At 45.8% G+C, this 22,389-nt stretch overlaps 1 protein-coding gene and 3 non-coding genes across 9 annotated transcripts; all 4 read left to right on the top strand.

Annotated features, from left to right (window-relative positions):
- The first annotated feature begins 777 nt into the window (after positions 1-777).
- On the top strand, positions 778-22,201 carry PABPC4 (poly(A) binding protein cytoplasmic 4). Of its 6 annotated transcripts, XM_043531992.1 has the most exons (16): positions 2,638-2,774; positions 3,525-3,587; positions 12,348-12,541; positions 13,426-13,541; positions 13,993-14,132; positions 14,398-14,492; positions 15,103-15,240; positions 15,917-16,012; positions 16,732-17,004; positions 17,327-17,414; positions 17,965-18,081; positions 19,087-19,214; positions 19,821-19,914; positions 20,537-20,667; positions 20,745-20,844; positions 21,846-22,201. In XM_043531992.1, exons 3-15 carry the CDS (start codon positions 12,368-12,370, stop codon positions 20,829-20,831), a joined length of 1,677 nt encoding a protein of 558 aa, XP_043387927.1. In that variant the 5' UTR covers positions 2,638-2,774; positions 3,525-3,587; positions 12,348-12,367; the 3' UTR covers positions 20,832-20,844; positions 21,846-22,201. The 6 variants fall into 6 exon arrangements, 5 of the variants coding, with proteins under 5 accessions (XP_007067652.2, XP_043387929.1, XP_043387927.1 ...); XM_007067590.4 differs by lacking the exon at positions 3,525-3,587 and having other exon boundaries at positions 778-2,774; XM_043531993.1 differs by lacking the exons at positions 2,638-2,774; positions 3,525-3,587 and adding an exon at positions 5,061-5,350.
- Positions 15,614-15,747, top strand: LOC114021252. The gene has a single exon (XR_003565892.2). It is a non-coding gene; the product is annotated as a small nucleolar RNA SNORA55 (small nucleolar RNA).
- Positions 16,309-16,444, top strand: LOC114021251. Its single transcript, XR_003565891.1, has one exon. It is a non-coding gene; the product is annotated as a small nucleolar RNA SNORA55 (small nucleolar RNA).
- Positions 18,253-18,386, top strand: LOC114021250. Its single transcript, XR_003565890.2, has one exon. It is a non-coding gene; the product is annotated as a small nucleolar RNA SNORA55 (small nucleolar RNA).
- Positions 22,202-22,389: the final 188 nt, after the last annotated feature.

Raw genomic sequence — 22,389 nt, 5'->3', positions numbered from 1 at the left:
TTAGGGTTTGCCTGGTTTGTTGAAGAGAGTCAGGTTTTGGGGTGGCTGCCTGGATAGGTTACCCAGGACTGTTGGGGAAGAAGAATCCAAGTTTTGGGGGGGTGGGGCGGGGTTGATGTGTGCACGAGGGTTTGGGCATGAGGTTACCCCAGATTATTGGAGGAGGGAGTCAGGGTTTGAGGGGGCTACCCTGATGTGTGTGTGATGTTTGGGAGGGTCAACCTGGATTATTAGCAAGGAGGTCCTGATTTTGGGGGTCTGTCCTAAAGGTGTGTGAGGTTTGGATGGAGGGGGTTGCCCTGGATTATTGGAGAGAGGGTCCTGATTTGTGGGGCTACCCAGATGTGTGGAGAGGTTGGGTGTGAGATTACTGGAGGGGAGGGCTCATGATTTGGGGGTGCTGCCCAGATGTGGGGGGTGGGGTGTGAGGTTAACCCCAGATTACTGGAGGGGGGGCTCATGATTTGGGGGTGCTGCCCATATGTGGCGGGTGAGGTTAACCCCATATTACTGGAGGGGGGGCTCCTGATTTGGGGGTGCTGCCCAGATGTCGGGGGTGTGGTTACCCCCAGATTACTGGAGGGGGAGGCTCATGATTTGGGGGGGCTGCCCAGCTGCGGAGGGTTGGGTGTGAGGTGACCGGGGGGCTCATGATTTGGGGGGCCTGCCCAGGCTGGGGGGAGGTTGCCGTGTGGACTCCTTGTGGCGGCGCCCGCAGGGGCAGGGGCCGAGCGGGATCGCGGGCGGCGGGGAGCCGCTCCTGCCCCGGCAGGGGTCGCTGCAGCGGGCGGCCCAGCCCTGCGGGGCGGCGGCGGGTCGCTCCCCGCCGGCCCGTGTCCTCTCCGCGGCACGGCGGCCCTTTCACCCCGGGGAGCGGGCTATAAAGGGGGCTCCCCGGGCCCCGGGCCGCCTCTCTGCTCGCCTGGCCGCCGCGCGTGAGTCGGTGTCGGGCCCAGCCGCGCTCCCGCCGCCCCGCAGAAAAACCAAAAAAACCCCAAAAAAATCGCAAAAACCCGAGAAAAAAAAAAAACGAGCTAGCGCCGGGGCGAGAGCGGCGCCCCCCCCGGTCCGCGTGTCGGTCCCGTCCGTGGGTCCGCCAGGCCCCTTCGCCCCCCCCCCCCCGGTCCGTGGGTCCGTCCGGCTCCCCCCCCCACTCTCCGGTCCGTGGGTCCGTCCGTCCGGCCCCTTCGCCCCCCGGTCCGTGTGTCTGTCCGGCTCCCCCCCCCCCGGTCCGCGTGTCCGCCAGGCCCCTTCGCCCCCCGGTCCGCGTGTCCGCCAGGCCCCTTCGCCCCCCGGTCCGCGTGTCCGCCAGGCCCCTTCGCCCCCCGGTCCGTGGGTCCGTCTGGCCCCTTAGCCCCCCACTCCGTCCGTGGGTCCGTCCGGCTCCCTCCCCCCGCCTTCCGGTCCCTGTGTCCTTCTTCCCCGGTCCGTGGGTCTGTCCGGTTCCCTCCGGCCCCGGTCCCTGGGTCGGTCGGTCTGTCCGGGTCCCACGTTTTTCTCCCACCCGTCTATCGGGTGTGTCCGTCTCCCAGACCCGGGTCCGGCTGTCTGGCCCTTCGGCCCCTCGGTGTTTTTTCTCGGCCCCCGGACCCTTTCCCCTCCTCTGGCGCGCGGGTCCCCACCCTCGGCTGGCTGTCTGTCCGTCCGCGCCCTTGTCGCTCCACGTGGGTCTCTGCCCTTCCCCCCCCGGGTGTCTGTCTGTCTGTCTGTGCCCTCCATCGCACCGCCTGTCCTCCCCTCGGGAAAGGAACTGCCCGGGCCGCCTTGCCTGGCTCCTCCAAACCAGTGTTTAGTGTTCTAGTCTGAGGAACCGGGGTATATTTTATATAAAAATAAGGACATATCTTTTTCCTTTTAAAGAAAAGGAGGCGGGGGGGGGAAAAACCCCTATCACTATATATTGCAAAGTTTATTTTATTTTTGTCCAAGTTTTTTATCTCAGAAAATAAAAAAAACAGTGGCCTCAGACTTTGGGTCTGAAGGATTTGGAAGAAGAAATAATAATATATTAAAAAAAAAGAGAAATATTTTTTTTTTAATTGGCACATTTTGCTTTTGGAAACTAAGGCAAGGTGGAAAAACTCTACGGTGTGGATTTGGTTGTTGGGTGGGTTGGACTCCTTGCTTGTGGAAGTCTTAATTTTTTTGTGTGCCTATTTCCAGGCCTTTTCTCTATCCTGCTGCTTCCCCTCTTCCTCTGTCAGGGCCTGAGATCATCAAACACACCTCTTCCACACAGTTCTGTCTCCACCCCCCCAAATCCCCACAAGCTTCTCTTGCACTGAACCCCCAGTCTGCTGCTCTGACTTTCCAATCCCCAGAGCGCTCTGATCTTATTCGGACTTCCCATTGGCCTCTACTTTCTTCTGCGACTCTTTTAGTCTTTTCTCCTGCCCTGAGTGGGGCCCCCCACCCCTTGTTCCCACTTCAGCTTCCGTTAGTCCAAAATTAGTGATTTTTTAAAAAAATATATAATTGTAAATACCCTGTTTTAGTTTCTAAAACTTTTGTTTGTTTTAAAAAAAAAAAAAAAATTAAAAAACCAAATTAGTTTCTGGTGGGAGTGCGTGCTGGGTGGAAGATGAATACGGCTGCTAGTAGCTACCCGATGGCATCATTGTATGTGGGCGACCTGCACCCTGATGTCACCGAGGCCATGTTATATGAGAAGTTCAGCCCTGCTGGGCCTGTACTCTCCATCCGAGTCTGCAGGGATATGATCACCCGTCGCTCCCTGGGATATGCCTATGTCAACTTCCAGCAGCCAGCTGATGGTAAGTTGGACATAAATGCCTTTTCTCTGAACTGTTTTGCTGTTTGTATAAGTCTCCATACAATCACCTAGCTGTGAATTACAATGGCAGGAGTAAGCAACTTCATGGCCACTTTGCTACTCCTATGAGGTTGGAATGATATTAACCACTTCACATCTTCAGAGTCTTTTGCAATCATTAACTAATCTTCACAACACCTCTGGGAAGCAGTTAAGTAGTATTTCTGTTTGCCAAAAATCAGCTTCTATGGACTCGCTTTTTCTGACTCATTTGAGAATGAAATCTTCCTCAGCTTCCCTCCCTGAATTGTCCTGCGTTAAGCTGTGTGCCTGGGTCTTTATCCAGTCAGTCGCCTTGAAGGAAGCTGAAGGCTAGTCGGACCTTCAGTCTGAATGACTGTAAAGGAGTCTTCCCACTCCCACCCTCTAAGTGAGACTTGGGCGGTGCAGTGAGCTGAGGATTGTAGTGTCTGGGGGTATATCTACACTGAGTTGTAAAACCCATGGCAGCGAGACTCAGAGACTGGATCCTCAGACTGGGGCTCTTGCAACAGCACTATAAACAGCAGTGTAGATGTTTGGGCTCAGGCCCTGAAGCCCACCCCCTTCTCTGTCTCTAAGACGCTGTCACGGTTTTAAAATGCAGTATAGACATACCGTGGGTAAACTGTCTGTTGGCTGATCTAGTTTGCTATTGGTTGTGAAGTTGAAATGCAGCATTTACTGATGCCTTTTCTACCCTTTTAAAAAGGAATACACGCCCAGCTCACATGACGTGCTGATGGTGCCTTGCCTGGCTTAGGCTCTGTTCAAGGAGGTATCCTCGGCCCACAGCAGCCAGAGCTTTGAGAAGGATGGGGCAGAGGAGGTCAATGTTTAGTATGTCCATACCCAGAGAAAAAGCTGGGTCAGCATTTTCTGCCCTAGTTCCCACAGTCTTGCATTACAGACACCTAAGGGCTCAGTGTGGTCTGCTGCTGTGGCTTAGCAGCATCTTTACATGATGTAAGCCTCTAGGATGGTGAACTTTTAACTTTCATCCAGAATTAATTTGCAACTGCACAAACTTCAGCTACATGTGAACTCTACTGTATCCTTAGATTCAGGTTTAAGAATATAGTCTTGTTGGTACACTAAGGAATACATGGTCCTTGAATCATGAGCTTTCTAATCTGTAATAAATAGAATAGTTACTACATAACAGATATATTCCTCTAAACCTATTGACAAGCAGAGCCTACTGGGCTGAATTCTTGTCTAGAATAGTGAGGCCCTGATTTTATGCTGCCCTGGGTTTTCATCCTGTCTCCTGATACATGAGACCCCAAGGTAGCATCTTCCCCTTCTTCCCCAGTGGTGCTGATTGCTTTAAATGGCTCTTCTGCTCCTACCTATTGATGTGTTACTAAAAAGCTGCCTCATAGCCCAGTGATTTTTTTCATACATGGAGCCTTTGAAGTTGCTTTATACACAGGCCAAGCAATGTACGATGTGGTTTAAGACGTAACAGCAAGAAGGGATGGATTTGAGAGAGGCTGAGGTTGTACACATGGTTCTCTTCTTAGTCCTGTAACTTCCTGTGTTATTACCACTTATAGAACATTTTTGTGTTCACAGCACCTTGTAAACATTAACTGATCCTCATAAGCTGGGAGAGGTAGGTGTTCTCTCCCCTCTCAGGGTTGGGGGAAAAGCGGGCAGTGGAAACAAGGCCAAGTGAGAGTCAGATTTGATGAACAGAGACATAGTCTGAGTATTCATTAGAAGAAAGGAAGAGATGCAGGAAAATGTAGCTATGTAAACTTTTTCTCACTTTAGCTTTCCTAAAGCTGAGAAGGGGATAGAGCAGAGGACAGTTTTAAAGGGGCCCTTGAGTACTATGAAAGTAGACATGAAACTATAAGGGGCAAAGTGTTGCTTTTTTAGAGCGTATATGAGTGATTAGTTATGCGTTCTCCTTGATCTATTAAAAAAAAAATGCCCTGTCATGCATAAAAAGTAGAAGACAGGTGGCTTTCCAATATACTTCAAGATCACTTTTCACTGCAATAAATAGGCAGGTATTTGAGGGTGGGGTTGCTTCATACTTGGCTCCCAGTGAGGCAGCAGGCATTCTAGAAAGTCTCTGCTGAAGTAATACTCTGGCACAGTAGAAGGTGTCTGGTTACTTCTAGGTTAAGGAGGCCAAATGACTAAAACATGGGAAGCCTAGTCACTGAGAAATGTATTGGAAGGAGAAACCCCCAAATTCCCATTGTTTCACGAAAAGGATCTCTTCTGAAGAGCTTTAAATTTCTGCTACTTGGTGATCCCCGCTACATGTGCTGTTTGGCTGCATGAGCAAGAGACAGCTACTCCATGAAACAGAATATTGTCACGCACTTTGGAAAGACAAGGCCACTGATGGCACATCACGATCTCTTTGTAACCAAGACTTGTCATGGAAGAGCAGAAAAAAAGTTCGTGTTTTCCCCTTGAAAGATGGCACCCACCTCACACTGCATGAAAGGACAAATTGGTATCAGCACGGAGAAGGAAGGATGCTCATTTAGTACTGCAGTTTGCCACTTGGTTGCTGTAAGCGATCTCTGTTACGGTTTGAATATTATTGTAAGATGTTCCAAAGTAGCATTTTAGCACAAGGTAAAAGTATTTCACCAGAGTCATAGGGAGAACAGACTGCTTGTTTAGAAGTTGTATTCAAAGTACTTGCAGATGTTTTTTCAATGCATATGAAATAGTAACAAATAATTGAGGAAAGAATCTATAATAGTCCACAGCACCTTCCATTCAAGGATCAAAGTGCTTTACAGATACAGATCAATCATGCCTCTACCTCTCTGTGAGGAAAGTATTCTCATTTTGCAGGTCGAGAAGCTATGGCTCAGAAGTTGACTTGCCCAAGGTCATGTGGCAAGTCTTTATCAGAACAAGGAATCTGAGTCAGAACTCACTCACTCACTCCTGTGTGGTAATCACTAGCCCATGCTTCCTATACCCAGGACACTTGCATCTCAAGTGCAGACCTTCTGCTTTTTTACAGACTTTTTTGTTAGCTAGTTACATGGTACCAGGCAGTGGAATAGTGATCTTCTGGGTGGGCACTGTGTTGGCTGGGCAACATCAAAGATCTGCCTGTTGGAGAAGGGTTGTTCTTGGGGAAAGAATAATACTGCCTTAGATTACACATCTCTATGGCATAGTAATGGGTGACTGTCGAATCCTGAGCATGTTGTACTGTGGTAGGTAGACTGACCAAGAGAATGCTCCAGTATTCTGGCTGGTGGTTAGGTTGATAACCATGGCCTTTCACTTGGTTCTTTTTCTGACTAAAACACTGAAGAAAATTCTTTCAGCTTCATAATTAGAAGAGGAATTGAATGTGTCGTGTGTGATTAGCTATAGTTCAGCTTTCATAGTCTGGCATGGCCAGGGGCATTTTTTGTTTGTTTTAAAAACACATTAATAATTCAACAGACAAACTTTCATATGGACTTGTGTGTATAGCTAAGAAGCCTATGGGAAGAGAAATCATCCCCCCAAAGAATCTTAACGAAAAGTCAACAGATGGAATGCAGTGTGACCAGTCCATTGACTTTTGGTTCTTATTGCTGAGACAGTGAGTGTATTTCCAGAAATCTCTGAAGGGAGGCTTTTCCAGAACTGTACAATGTGATCGGCTTGCAGAAGGTCCCAGGATATTAGGGAGACAAGGTGGGTGAGGTAATATATTTTATTGCAAGTTGGTGGAATAAAAGCTATTATCTCACCTACTTTGTCTCTCTAATAAGAATGCAGGTACTCCACCTCCCTGACAGGCTGTCTACGCTGGGTCACTCAGGGGTGTGGATTTCCACACCTCTGAGCAACACAGTAATACCAATATAAGGCTATATCTACACTAGGCAGCTTTTATCGACATGGCTGTGTGGATATAGCTGTGCTGCTAAAAGTCGTGCAGTGTAGCCACTGTTTGTCGGCTCTCCTGCCGACAAGAAACTTCCACCCCCCACGAGCGGCGTTTGTGTTGTCGGCAGGAGAGCTCCTGCCGACAATGCGCTGTTGACACTGGCACTTGTCGTGGCAAAACTTTTGTCTTTCAGGGGGTGGGGGTTTAACATCTCTGAAAGACAAAAGTTTTGTCATTCAATTGCCAGCGTAGACATAGCCTAACTTTGTAGTGTAGACCAGGGGCTAAGAAAGCCTGGGGAAGTTTGTATGCAAAGGACTTCTTACCTCAGTCGGTGTCCTTCTCTAACTGAGCCCCACCACCACTTGTCATGGGCCCCATGAATTATTCATGTCCAATTATTCCTTCTCCTTCAGTGTCCCTGACAATACCCAACATTTTGTCTACAAAGAAATTCTTTTGCAAGCCTCCCCCATTAGGATGACCCAAACTGTATATGAAATCTTTCTTCAAGGACATTAAATGAAGAATCAATTCATTGACTTTCCAGAGTTTAACATATGAGTTGTGATCAAGGAACATACAGAAAAGCAGAGAGAATGAGCCTAACCAGTCTTAAACTCACCAATGGTAAATAAATCAGAGTGGATAAACTCTGGCTCTCTTTTTTTTTTAAGACATAGTGGTAATAAACAGGGACAAAAGGTCCCTGGGGCAGCTATCCTTACAGAGTAAAACTCTAGTACTGGCTTTCTGATGGCTGAAACTTTGCATTGTAGTTACCCGCCTTTATGGGCCTTCACTAGGGTGGCTAACTCCAGCATTGTTTCAGCACTTGAGCAGAGAGGGGGGAAGGGGCACTACTGTGAAGTCTCCGGCAGGGAGTGTCTCAGTCGTTTTCACTAGGAACAGGCATGAAACAGAAAAGAGTGGTGGGTTAAGCAGTTAGAAAAGGGAGTGTGTACTGCAGCACTATGTCAGCTGCAGCTGATTCTGCTGGAAGGATGCCAGGAATCAGTAGGAGAGAAACAGACACAGGGATTGAAATGGCTGAAGCTTTGGCCTAAATAGAAGTAAATGTGGAAGTGTTTTTCTAGATCAGGGAAATGAATCAGAGGTAGGGTTTTTGGCAAATTCAAGCCACTCATGCCCATTCACTAAAATGGTGTGATTGTGCCTTGTCATATCCACGGATGGAGATGTAAACTTCCCTAAAGCACCGGGAGAATCTATTTTGGACCCTCACTGTAATGCTTACAATGGGTCTTTAAGCCGACTTCAAGCCGCAGACAGCGATACTGTGGCCTAATCTATTAACAGAGACAGCAGCACAATAAGTTCTGCTCCTAGCTACTAACAGTAGAAGAGCTGAAATAATGCAAGTAGGGTCCTAACTAGTCTGTGGCTCAATAATTGCCATAGAGTTTCAGAATTCATTCTGATTGCATGCCTTTGCTTCAAACTGCTTGTCACCTTTCAACAAAAACCCTGTTTCAACTACAAATGGTATATACTATTAGTTTGTGTCCTTGCCAACACATGCCTCTGGAGGACCTCTCCCTGCTATAAATAAATGCTGGCAAATTCAACAAGCTGGACTGAGTTGCCTTTTGAAGTGCCTACTGGAAATGGACTGTGGTAAACTGCACATTGCTGAACGAATGGCATTGATTCAGACTGTAGCAGTTGAGGAATAAATTGAGGATGCCAGTTGGTTCAATTTAACCCTTTTGACTAAACAAAGTTAGCCGAGCCCCTACGGCAAAGATATTTTTCTCTCTTATACAATTTTACATGTTCCCTTTCCTTTGCAAGTGCGTAGTTCAGGAACAAGTGAGAGGGGAGTTTCAGCTGTGTGAGGAGAATGGGAGCCTGTGACATCATGCAAATAGAAAAGCTATTTCTGAGCAGATGGAAACTTCCCATTTAAGAAACATTTCTACAAATAGGAGTTCAAACAGACTAATATTTCAAGGGGGTCTTGGTCACTTTTATTGCAAATTTTGTGGTGGTTGAGCTCCATGCAGACAAGAAGATAATCCACGAGATAATTTGTTGTATAGAAAATGTTGGATTCTCTAGATCCTCCTTCATCTGCAGCTAGAGATCAGTAAGCGGCATGTGTAGCCAGCAGACAATCAAAATCACATTTCTCTTGAATTTGCTGCTGCTACAGTCTAGCCAACAATTTTCACTTCTTTGAGGCCCTGAATCTAAATATGGAAAATCATCCATCAGAAAAAAACATGGAACCTCAAATCCAGTTCAGAGTTTTTTACTCTAGTATGTGGGTGAAGGTGGGCTGAGAGGAAGCCAAACAAACCTGGGAAAGTAGGTTTCTTATCTCATGAGTATTCTTTGATTTAATGCAGGTCCATCGTCTTTTTTCCCCCTGCCTCATACTGGGAGTTAGCGTCCTCTTTCTCTTCCCCTACATACTGTGGGAGTATTTTCTGGCATAGAAGTGTGTCCTGAGCATCTTAATTTTATGAACAAGATCCTGATGTGCATATGTAATGGTCCTTTTAATACACCAGTGGATAACAGAAATAGAATCTCGTAGGGGGGTTACAGTGGGTTAAAAGTCAATCTACACTGCTGAGGTTTTAGAATTTAGATGGATACGCTTCTTGGTTTACAATATGCAGATTTATTTCTGATTTTTCTTATCCCTCTCTGATGCGATCTTTAGAGTGGGTTGCTAAAGCACCATTTTTGCCCCATAGGCTACGTGGGCATCTCAAACTTCCTTCCCAGCATATTACACATGTTTATGTACCTCTCCCTGTCCCTGCACCAACAAGAAGAATAATCCCTTTCTCTTAGGCCTCGTTTACCCATAACAGGGTTTGCCAGCATAGATATACTGGTAGAACTATACCAGGAAATCCCCTTGTGAAAATACAGCTTCAACTGGCAAAGGAATTCTCTTTCTGGTAAAGCTTAAACTAGTTCCCCAAACAGAATAAACGATGCTAGCAAAAGGACGTTTTTTGCCGGTATAACTGCAGCTACACTGGTATAGCAATGTTGGTTAGGGGTATGATTTTTTTACAACATTTTTAAGTTGGCAGAAGTCCTAGTGTAGACTGTTATACTGGCAAAGTGCTTTTGTGGTAGGGTGTATTTCTTTGGAGGAGCTGGTATAAGCCACGCTGGCAGAAGCAGTCTTAATGCTGTGCCTCCACCAGAAGGCTTTACTGGTATAGCTACACTGGCAAATCATTTCTAGTGTAAGCTAGGCCTTACAAGGCATTAGGAGGGTTTTGTGCAGAGTATTGAATATTAGGGCTGTCAAGCCATTAAAAAAATTAATTGTGCGATTAATCAGACTGTTAAACATAAATGGAATACCATTTATTTAAATATTTTAGATGTTTTCTACATTTTCAAATATATTGATTTCAATTACAACAAAACACAAAGTATGCACTTTATGTTTATTTTTTATTACAAGTATTTGCACTGTAAAAAACAAAAGAAATAGTATTTTTCAATTCACCTAACACAAGTACTGTAGTGCAATCTCTTTATCATGAAAGTAGAACTTACAAATGTAGAATTATGTTCAAAATAACTGCGTTCAAAAATAAAACAATGTAAAACTTTAGAGCCTATGAATCTACTCAGTCCTATTTCTCGTTCAGCCAATCGCTCAGACAAACAAGTTTGTTTACATTTGCAGGAGATAATGCTGCCGGCTTCTTGTTCACAATGTCACCTGAAAGTGAGAACAGGCATTTGCAAAGCACTGTTGCAGCCAGAGTTGCAAGATACTTTACATGCCAGATGAGCTAAAGATTCATATGTCCCTTCATCCACCATTCCAGGGGACATGCATCCATGCTGATGACAGGTTCTGCTCGATAACAATCCAAAGCTGTGCAGACCGACACATGTTCATTTTAATAATCTGAGTCAGATGCCACCGGCAGAAGGCTGATTTTCTTTTTTTGGTGGTTCGGGTTCTGTAGTTTCCGCATCGGAGTGTTGCTCTTTTAAGACTTCTGAAAGGATGCTCCACACCTTGACCCTCTCAGATTTTGGAAGGCACTTCAGATTCTTAAACCTTGGCTCCGGTGCTGTAGCTATCTTTAGAAATCTCACACTGATACCCTCTTTGCTTTCTGTCAAATCTGCAGTGAAAGTGTTCTTAAAGTGAACAACATGCGCTGAGTCATCATCCAAGACTACTATAACATGAAATATATAGCAGAATTCGGGTGAAACAGAGCTGGAGACATACAGTTCTCCCCCAAGGAGTTCAGTCACAAATTTAATTAATGCATTATTTTTTTTAACAAGCGTCATCAGCATGGAAGCATGTCCTCTGGAACGGTGGCTGAAGCATGAAGGGGGCATACAAATGTTTAGCATATCTGGAACGTAAATACCATGCGAATGCCTGTTTTCACTTTCTGGTGATATTGTAAATAAGATGTGGGCAGCATTATCTCGCATAAATGTAAACAAACTTGTTTGTCTTATCAGTTGGCTGAACAAGAAGTAGGACTTAGTGGACATGTAGGCTCTAAAGTTTGCATTGTTTTGGTTTTGAGTGCAGTTATGTAACCAAAAAAAATCTACATTTGTAAGTTGCATTTTCACGATAAAGAGGTTGCACTACAATACTTGTATGAGGTGAATTGAAAAATGCTATTTTTTGTTTATCATTTTTACAGAGCAAATATTTGTAATCAAAAATAATAATATAAAGTGAGCAGTGTACACTTTGTATTCTGTGTTGTAACTGAAATCAATATATTTGTAAATGTAGAAAAAGATCCAAAAATATTTAATACATTTCAATTGGTGTTCTGTTGTTTAACAGTGTAATTAAAACTGATTAATCGCAATTCATTTTTTTGAGTTAATCGTGAGTTAACTGTGATTAATCAACAGCCCTACTGAATATGTATAAATATTAAAGATGCATCATCCTGTCTGTCCACTTGGTCCCTACCACCGTGCCTTCCCTCTCCCCCAGGAAAACAACTTCTCCCATCTGTCTCCATGTAGAAGAAAAAGACTTTCCTGATTCACTACGTCCTCACCCCTCCTTGTATTCATGACATGTTTCACCCCAGATATCAAAGCACTTTACAAAAAGTGGGTAAATACCTGCATTTTGCGTAGAGGGATGCTAAGGCTCACAATTATTCAGTGAGTTAGTGGTAGAACAGTGGCCATGTCTAGACTAGGAAAACAGGCCTTTATTTTCAACCAAGTTAGCTCAAACTTGATTGAAAAAAGAATTTTGTTTTTCGTAGGTGAGACAAGGCCAAGGTGTCTTGATTCCCAGTCCTGTCTTCTGATTGCTAAACCATGCTATCATTCTCGTGAAAAATAATCTATACTAAACCCCTTGTAAGGTAGTCTTGTAAACATGTCTAATGACCTACCTGCAAAGACGTCAATTTAAAATAGGCAATGGAGTCTCTTTTTTTAAAAAATTTTTAAATGTCTAATCTTACAATCAAGGTCAGTTAGCTAATGGAATTACTGGCCAAAGGATATCACCTAGGCCTTGTCCCTTAAGTGTTCAGAAGGAGACGACATAAACTGAAAGTGATTCAAAGAAAGTTGTAGTACTAATGCAGCAGCGACCTTTCTCCTTTGTCATGCGGCAGAAGCTTGTTCTTCCTGACTTTCCTCTCTTCACAGCTGAGCGTGCTCTAGACACCATGAACTTTGATGTGATCAAAGGCAAACCCATCCGCATTATGTGGTCTCAGCGGGACCCCTCTCTGAGGAAGTCAGGGGTTGGGAATGTCTTCATCAAGAATCTGGACAAATCCATAGACAACAAGGCACTTTATGACACATTCTCAGCATTTGGGAATATCTTGTCCTGCAAGGTGAGACTTGGTACCTTCCCTGAACACCCATCTTTGTCTCAGAATCCACCTTCCATCGCACTTACTTGACCCAACTAAACACACACAACAAGGGATGGAAAGCGGGGATGTCCACCATGCTTGGGCAAGGGAATCTCCAAAAGCAGAACAGAAAAGGACATCACTGAGCAGAAGAGGGAGGATCATTAAAGTTAGATTTGATCTTGATCGTCAAGGCACAAAGCTGTGCACAGCTTTGAAAGCCTCTTCTTAAAATGCCTTGCCAACTCTGTCCCTTAGCATGACTTGTTTTCCCTTGTTGACATGCCACTTGTGCAAATACAACAAATGGAAAAGCTTCTGTTCTCTGCAGTTGAAGATACTAGCAAAAGCACAAGTTTCAGGCTATGAAAGGGTGGGTTAATGTTTGGGTTGTAGCTGGCATATGATTTAAATCTGGGATTCTGGCTTTTGTATGTAGTACATCAGCAATACTAGGTCAGGGTTATCCTTGTGGAGAGCACTTCGTTCACAGATATGAATGCTTCACAAGAGGGAATACGTATCAGCCTTCCTTCACAGAACAAAAAGCTGAGGAAGGAAGATGAAGTACCCTTGCTCAAAGTCACATAACAGCTAAGTGGCACATTGTGGACCGGAACCCAAGTCTCTTGACTCCTAGCCTAACTTCCTATCCACAGGACCATGCTTCTCTTCAGTATTTAGTCTTCGTTATTTATTTGTATCGTGCCAAGGAGCCCTAGTCAAGAACCAGGACCCCATTTTCTTATTCATACCTTCTGTGTAAATCAAGGGAAACAGAGGACGTCTCTGCTGTTATCCTGTAACTAATATTGTCTGTCTTAATGCAGAGCTGATGATCTGATCTGTTCCATCACTTGTAGGTGGTGTGTGATGAGAATGGCTCTAAGGGCTACGCATTTGTGCACTTTGAGACCCAGGATGCTGCAGACAGAGCCATCGAGAAGATGAATGGCATGCTGCTAAACGACCGCAAAGTGTGAGTGTCACAGCCAGAAGCAGCAACGATCGCATGAACCATGATGCATCTCGGTATTAACAGGGGACACACAAGGCTACTGGTTCTCCTGGCCCAAGCCTTGGCCTGCTACCTCTCCACTACAGGGCTGGTGAGTTTCCCTGCCCAAGCCATGGCCTGTTATCTCTCCATTACAGGGCTGGTGGATCTCCCTGGCCAAGCCTTGACCTGCTACCTCTCCACTAATGGGCTGGGTGGGTATCCTTGCCCTACACGCTCCACTGCAGAGCTGGGTGGGCACCTTTGGCCTGCCGCCTCTCCACCATAGGACAGTTGATTCTTCTGCTTGATCTCTGGCCTGCTACATCTTCCTCCAGCTCCTAGCAGACACTCATTTTTAGCCCACTGCAAATCACACATCCACCCTTGAAAATGAGTTTTTCTCACAAAGACTCTCACTTTTTCTTTTCAGATTTGTTGGGAGATTCAAGTCACGTAAGGAGCGGGAGGCTGAGCTGGGAGCCAAAGCAAAGGAGTTCACCAATGTTTATATTAAAAATTTTGGGGATGACATGGATGATGAGAGACTAAAGGAGCTCTTCAGCAAATATGGTAAATACACTCTTGCTGCAGCTGCAAACCTTGTACCCCCATAGTAATTCTCGTGAACGCTGTGGTGCTACTTCTGAGTCACTCTGAGGGCAGAGAAGCAGGATAATCCCGAGAGAGTGGGCAGTTGTCAGACAGGAGGCAGAGGCTGGGACACAGTGAATGAAAGAAGGCCGGGCGCTATATGCGGCTTTAGTTTTGATTTTGAAAAGCTCTCCTGGAAATGTAGGGTAGCTAATGCCCTGCTAACTCTGTCCCTTGGCAACAGGCAAGACACTGAGTGTTAAGGTGATGACAGATCCCACTGGAAAGTCCAAAGGCTTTGGGTTTGTGAGCTTCGAAAAACATGAAGATGCCAACAAGGTACGAAACTGCTTTCATTCTAGTCAGGTGTTTATATGGAAATAAGCATGGGAAGCCATCATCTAGAGTAGGGATGGAGAACGCTGGTCCTCAGAAAAGCTTAGAGCTGAAAGTGACCAGAGTTGGGTTGAACAGCTTCTGCACTTCACCAAGTTGGATATTCAAGGTTAAAGCGCACATTCCCCCCAGACTACTAGATCTGCAGAGTATCCTGTTGGATCAATAGCAGGAATTTTATCTGATCAGGGACCATTACACCAGGAGACAAAGTGCGGGGAAGTTGGGGAGGTGTCTGGAGCTGGCCTGATGCTCAGAAATGCTCTTCCCTCAGAGTAGGTCTTACGAGATTTGGCCCTGTAGTCAAGGGTTGAATAATTGTCTGTAAGTTCACATATCTGCTGTGAGTCCGGAATTTAGAGTGAGCTGTGTGAGGATGGTTCCTGCTGACAACTTCAGTTTGTATTTTACCAGGCCTTTATTTAGATGCAACACAAATGTAATGTTACAGGAGAGGGGGATGGATTGTTGGCACTCAAGCTGGTAGTAATAGGAGTAGCTGCCACTTTGATTCACTATTTGACAGGAATTTTCTGTTTGAACCCCTGTCCAGGCAGTGGAAGAAATGAATGGAAAGGATATTAATGGAAAAATGGTATTTGTAGGCCGGGCACAGAAGAAAGTAGAGCGCCAGGCAGAGCTGAAACGGAAGTTTGAGCAGCTGAAACAAGAGAGAATCAGCCGGTACCAGGTAAGAGAGTGTGTGCGCCTGTTCTGGATGCAGGGATCCATCTTCAGGCAGAAGTGTACTGGTGGACTTAAAGGGAACATGCCTATGCTTATTCAATTGTCATCTTGCAATACTGACCTCTAGAGGTAAAGGCAATCGCCTAGTATTGGCAGAGGGAACTCCAAGGGTCAGAGCTATGGCAACAGACTGAAATTTTTAGTGGGATGTGAGAATCAAGTCTGGGTTTTGTAAGGACTATCAACATAAAGTCTCACGCATGTAGTCTCCTTGTAATGATGAAGACTGACACCTTACATGGATGACAAAAGGTAGCAGAGATCAGGCCACCTTCTGTGGTTGTGGTTTATGGTAAAGCTAGGTCAGGCTATAGTTTGCATCTAAATCTTTCCTGCTCCTTGCACTGCAGTACAGGACTGGGGACACATGATGCTACAGCAAAGCAGAGGAAATCCAGACAGGCTCCTTTCCATTTGCTCTGGGACTTGTCTCTGCAACTCTGCAACATTTCATGCCCATAGTTATTAGGGGAGAGAGCTCTGGGTTTGGATCATTTCCACAGCTTAATGGGTTTGGCAGCTCGATGTGGTTGCTCAATATTCCCTAAATATGCAATTTCTTCATTGGTATGGCTGCCTTCCATATTGTTAGCCTCATGTATTAGTATTCTCTCTTTTAGGGCGTTAATCTGTACATTAAGAACCTAGATGACACTATTGATGATGAAAAACTGAGGAAGGAGTTTTCGCCTTTTGGGTCTATTACAAGTGCCAAGGTATTGTCAGGGTTTATAGATTCTTAGATTTCAAGGCCGTTATCTAATCTGGGCCTGGGGCTGAGGGTGATTCTTAGATCTGTGGTTCTCTTAAGCACTGAAAACATTTTGACCAGTCAAGATGTGGATTTCAGTGGGACTAAAATGTGTTTTAACTTGAGAATTGTATTGAATACTTGCTTCATCCCTAATGAGGTGAGGAGGTGGGAAATGGCAAACTCGCTTGTGTTTCAAGTGACTCCTGACCTATATGAGATGCCCAGGAATGCAGTGTTGAGTCATGCAGTTTAAAAGGTGCACCTGAATCTTTCCCATTCCTTGCAGTACAGTGTGGGCCTGGGGACACACGGTGCTAACAGCAAAGCAGAGTAAATCCAGACAGGTGGTTTTCCTCCCTCATTGAGGGCTTGTCTCTACAACTCTGCAACATTCCTCCTCTGACCGCAGGTTGTGGAGATTCACTAGGGTAAAACATACAGCTTCTCTTTATTGGCAGGGAATAGGAAGGAAGTAGAGGTTTCATTGAAAGTAGCAATAATTGATGCATTACTGGCTGACCCACTCCCTATAGACAGCAGTCCCTTCCTGTGTGATACACATGAAAGATCCCTGAGTACTTGAGTCCCCTGAATTGTGAATAGATTGCTATGACTCTAGCCAAGCCCTCATGACACGGACCTGCCTTCACGATGCTGCCACTCTGTCAATCCTCCTTTTAGGTGATGCTGGAGGATGGACGAAGCAAAGGGTTTGGCTTCGTCTGCTTTTCCTCTCCAGAAGAAGCTACCAAAGCTGTGACTGAGATGAATGGCCGTATCGTGGGCTCCAAGCCATTGTATGTCGCGCTGGCACAGAGGAAAGAGGAGCGAAAGGCCCACCTCACTAATCAGTATATGCAGCGTATTGCTGGAATGAGAGCCCTGCCTGCCAACACAATCATTAACCAGTTCCAGCCAGCTGCTGGGGGGTACTTCATGCCTGCTGTGCCCCAGGTAAGCCCAGCTGAGTAAGTCAGTGTGGCTTTACTACCAGCATCGCCTGGCTTTACTACCAGCATCGCCTGGCTTGGATCTCTGACACTGCAGCTGCAAGGACTCCATTGAGTCTTTCTGCTGTGCCTTTCGCCAGGCTGCAGCTCCTAATGTTAGGTACCAAGTCCATGGGATTCGTTCTGTGGCTTCCCAGCTGCCTGCTATTGTCATGTGACTGGGGCACAGAGCACTGAGCTCACGGTATCAAATCCAGTTGTAAACACCATACTACGTCACTGGCTTAGATATGGCTCCTTCATTGTCTTTTTTGTCCTCCTTTCAGGCTCAGAGCAGACCAACTTACTATGCACCCAATCAGATGACGCAGATGAGACCTAACCCACGCTGGCAGCAAGGGGGGAGACCTCAAGGTGAGTGTGCTGGAAACGGAGCTGTGGCTTTAAGACACCTGTTTGTCTTACTCTCTGATTATCCTCCACACTACCTGTTGATCCTGTGTCTGATGCTCTTGTGCGCCACTAGACGTTGGAAGAAAAGTGTAATTGTTCCCCTGCAAAGAACAGACTAGACGTCATTCTTGGTCATAGGTGGCGAGGGACACCCACTCGTGCTGGTGACGGAAATCCCTGCTAGGCAATATCCACACACCTGATTACATCTGTTGTCAATCTGGGCTCTGCCATGCCAGTCCCTGAGAACTACCATGTATCTTACCAGGGCATACTCTGTAGTCTCCTGTGTGTTCATACAAGTGTAGCCTGCTGGGGTTTCTAGAGCCACAATTCCCCCTCTCTTTCCAAAGTGGGCAAGGATGACAGCAATAACGAAGACTTCTCCATTGAATCCCCTTCCTTGACTCCCTCGTTCAAGACATGCGTGCACACGTCTCCCAGCGGGTGGGCCGGGAATTGCTAATCATTTTGTATTTTGAGATTTCCTCTCATTGCCCTTCTCTCTCAGGATTCCAAGGAATGCCGAATGCCATGCGCCAGTCCGGACCGCGCCCAGCACTGCGCCATCTGGCGCCTACTGGCAATGCTCAGGCCTCTCGTGGCCTTCCTGCTGCCCAGAGAGTTGGTAAGCAGTCCGGCTCTCACTTTCTTCTCCAAGTCTGAGTGGAGAAGCAGGAGCTGCAGAGTCTCTTGTGTTTCTGAAGACTGATGCCGGATGTGGATGGCAAGAGGCAGCATGGAGCACACAGTTGAACTAGGGCCCCACATTAGGGTGGCATAAGTTAGGATAAAGAGAGCACCTCAATCTTTCCCATTCCACGCGGTGCAGTGCCGGTCTGGGGACAGTTGGTGCTATAACACAGCGGAGGAAATCCAGACAGGTTGCTTTGCACTTTAATTGGGACTTGTCTCTACAACTCTGCAACACTTACTACCCTCTGTACGATTATGGAGGATTCTCCAGAGTTAGAGGTCCAGCTCACTCTGTTGGAGGGGATGTAAGTAGAAAATGTGTCACAAGCAGCATCTATCACTGGTTTAGGGTGCTGGAGAAAAGCCCCTTCCTAAGGTGGCTCAGTGCTTTCTGGGGTATAACTCTAGAGAGGTGATGATGGCTCTCTTCCACTGTAGTACAAAAGGAACTAATCTCTGACTGGGGCCCCGGGTTAGAAGCTGCAGGATGAAACACACGCAGCAGGATAATTAACCTCTTCCCCACCTGTGTCTAACACGGCAAACTGAATATTCCACAGCTCAGAATAATTTGGCAGGTAAGGAGCCTGCTCAGCTGCTGGTTCTGTTGTGTTAGTGCAGCGCCTCACAAAATTTTAGTTCCAAGTGTATGTATTACGAGGATGCATTGTGCAAAACAGGGCTGAGTCCAGCATGATCCAGGACTGAGCTCTAGCTTGGTACCACTGCCTCCTAGTCAATGAAAAAGACAGGTTCTGCACCAGTGTTTGGCTCTGCATTGAATGAACTCTGCTGCTGGAAGGTGGTGGTGCTTAGCTGTGGTTGTTCACAAATTCCACGCTGTTAGCGTCAAGCTAGAAGCACAGCGGGGTTTAGACTTGTGTGCCACACACTTCTGTGCATGTGTATAATCTGGTATCTTATTCTTCCTTTGCAGGCATCGCCACTGCAGCTCAGAATTTAGCTCCTCGTCCGCCTGTAACCGCCCCGGCTCCCAGAGCAGTTCCCCCTTATAAATATGCCTCAGCTGTCCGCAGCCCACACCCAGCAGTACAGCCTTTGCAGGTAATACGAGGGGCTGTCTTGCAGTTAGCAATGGTAAAGCTAGACCGTACTAGCTACAGGAGCAGCTTTTACAGCTAAACTTGACTGTAAAGTGGATTTTTTTTCTAGAAAGGCCAGATTACTTTGATAACAGAGATCCCAAAATTTGGGAAGCTGGCTGTACTCCGCCATGTACTCAGCTCTGCTTCTACAGCTCAAGCCAATCATCTTTAGCCTGGCAGGCCCTTTATTTGTTCTTTTTTTCCAGGGATGCTCTTGGGTCCTTGCCCCCAACTTTTGTCTTTGGCCTCAACTGCACCTCATTGTCTCTTAGCCAGGCAGGGTAGCGTACAGCCTTTGTCGAGGGATCCTTGAAGATGCAGCTAGACCCCTCTACAGAGGTCACCAGGCACATCTCTGCATTGTTGGACAGATTGTGAACGAAGTGCTCCCTGTCAGTCCTGCACTGAACCAGTCTTGTCCACAGGCCTTTCCAGCTGCACAGGCTCTGCCATGGACTTGTGTGTCCTTGGGAAGGACCTATGTATTCTCTTGCTGACTCTAAACAAAAAACCCAACCCTCCTCTTCTACACGTCACTACTGAATTCTCCTGTTGCTTCTTATAGGCACCTCAGCCTGCAGTACACGTACAGGGACAGGAGCCTTTAACTGCTTCCATGCTAGCTGCTGCCCCTCCCCAGGAGCAGAAACAGATGCTGGGTAAGTGACACTATAGTTCTTGAGGAAGAAAGGCCTCCAGGGCTATAAGGAAGCTAAACACATTCCTTGTGAGCATATTCTAATTCAGGACACTTCACGGGAGTAGGAAAGCATCAGTCTTTCTACAAACAAGGACACTCCAACCACTTTTGTGAGAGCAACTGGACACTTTTGTAGCTAAATCCCTTCTGTAACGTGTGTACAGATAATGGTTAAACGTGCAGGGGGTGTAATGTTCGTTTCATTGGAACCACCGCTTCCAATTCCAGTAGCATTGGCTCAGCCCTGTTGAACTGCATTCAGTTTGTTTACATGGAGATCTTTCCAGTGTCTTGTCTGCTCTACATGGACGTTAAAGTTCCTCTGGCATTTCTGGGCCAAAATTTTCCACAGCCTTCACTGCTGTCTACCTGGTGGCTGCCCTTCTCTCTGAGTTTGGCAGCATCCCACAGTGGTACTGTGTGCATATACTTGGTAAAGTTTTTGAGATGAGGTGCTACAGAAATGGAAAGTTAATGCTCTGGCTCAACGCTGGTGATTTACCTTCCCTCTTTGTCATAATTGCTGCAAAGCCCCTCAGAGCACTCTACAAAGACCATCTGTTTGACCTTTGCTTTCCTAGGAGAACGTTTATTCCCCCTGATCCAAGCTATGCACCCCAGCCTTGCGGGGAAGATCACAGGAATGCTACTAGAGATTGACAATTCAGAGCTGCTGCACATGCTGGAGTCTCCAGAATCCCTCCGGTCAAAGGTAAATTCCCACGCCCTTCCTGGCAGGCTTGGCTGGAGAGTGATAATGGATCTTATTTGATCATTTGTCTACCCCAGGTGGAGGAGGCTGTTGCAGTGTTGCAGGCTCACCAAGCCAAGAAAGAAGCTGCCCAGAAGGTGGGCGTGGTTGCTGCTACCTCTTAAACCAGGAAGACTGGTGAGTGCATACCTGCTCTCCTCTTCAATCCGAAGCTTTCAGTATCAGAGTAACTAGAATATTGTTTGTAGGGAGTGCAGCCTGCCAAGAAGTGGGGTCAGGGCTCCAGCACAATGGCAGCAGAATTTCAGTCCACTCCTTGCAGATCAGTGCAGTTTTGCATACAGAAATTCCTGAGGATAGAAGCTTCAGGAACTCAAGAAACCTGTTTGAAGATTAAATGTGACTGGATCTTTAAAAGAGAAATTCTGAAGTATCTCCAGCAGCTAGTGTGTCAGGGAAGGATAAAATGAGATTTGTGAAGACCATTAAATTATTAACCCATGTCAAAGAATAGAATTCATCAGAATAAGAGCAAAGCCACAAGACATTTCAGTCATTTTTGGGCAGGGCAAAATGGAGACATATCACACCAGGGTTTATCCAAGTTGACAAGTACCTTTAATTAAAATTACCTACTGTGTCTTTAATTCATGGTTGCCAGTGATTCTTGTCAATTAGCTGCTAAGTAAGGCGTTTAGTTTCTCTGAATGCCCCTGTGGATGGGTGGCTTAAACTCCAGCTAGATTTACACATGCCTTTCCATAGCAGCTTCCCCTCATAAATTCCCTAATGTGGATTAGTCTGGAATTACTGTGGTCCAATAAAAGATATTACCTCACCTACCTTGTGTGTGTCATATCCTGGGACCAACTCGGCTATGACACTGACCATTAAGGCACTTTATCCTGTCATAACTGCCTCATATATCACCACTTCTGGCACTAAAGATTTATAGGAAATCTCTTTCGGGAGGCATTGTCGCTTTAAAATGACAACAGCCAATCTGGCAATTCGTTATAAAGGACAAATGTAGTAGTAGTATGCAGATTAGATAGTAAATTTGCCCCTTAGGCTTTTTAATGGGTTGGTAATTTTGGATATTGGCACGCTGGGCTGGATTGAGCTATGTTCCCTGTAGACAGTTTAGTATTTTCTTAACCTTTTTTTCCCTCCCACAGGATGCAAAGAAGCCAAATAGCTCCTTCACAGACATCCGCTCAAGATGTTTGTAGATACCCTGTGCTGACCTGCAGATCTCAACACCATGCAACATATCACATAACTATACTGCATTTTGTAAATTAATCTTTAAAAATCTTGTTTCAAAAGTCAATTCCATGAAACTTTAGGTTTCCAAGACCAGGATTAAGTTTGCAAGCTTTTCCTTTGTGGCCAGGACAGAGCTAATCTTTGTCTTTTCTAAGCAGGACTTTGAGGATTTCTGATTGAAAGTTTTTTGTGGGTTTGGTTTTTAACTGAACAATCCAGTTTGCGAAGTCTGGAAAGAGTTTATCAATAAAGGAATAAAACCTTTCATTAAATGAGTCTTTTCTCCCGCCTGTTGTGCCAAACCACATGAATTTCCTTTGCTTGTCAGAAGTAAACTGTTAAGCAATTGTCACATGATTTAAACACTTAAAGTTGTGATTCAATGGCACTATTCTCTCTCTCTCTCAACCTCAACATGACAATCCCTGCTATCAAGCAGCCATGCTAAAATAC

This window comes from Chelonia mydas, chromosome 19 (assembly GCF_015237465.2).
Source record: "Chelonia mydas isolate rCheMyd1 chromosome 19, rCheMyd1.pri.v2, whole genome shotgun sequence".
NCBI lineage: Eukaryota > Metazoa > Chordata > Testudines > Cheloniidae > Chelonia > Chelonia mydas.
Note: the sequence above shows the minus strand (reverse complement) of the source record. Positions and strands in the feature narration are given on the sequence as shown.

Excerpts from the sequence above, each read along its gene's own strand:
- PABPC4 (XM_007067590.4), top strand. The coding sequence starts at position 2,582 with ATGAATACGGCTGCTAGTAGCTACCCGATGGCATCATTGTATGTGGGC. Across the intron at positions 13,542-13,992 it reads CTGCTAAACGACCGCAAAGT|ATTTGTTGGGAGATTCAAGT; the intron begins GTGAGTGTCACA and ends TTTTCTTTTCAG. Across the intron at positions 16,013-16,731 it reads GGTCTATTACAAGTGCCAAG|GTGATGCTGGAGGATGGACG; the intron begins GTATTGTCAGGG and ends TCCTCCTTTTAG.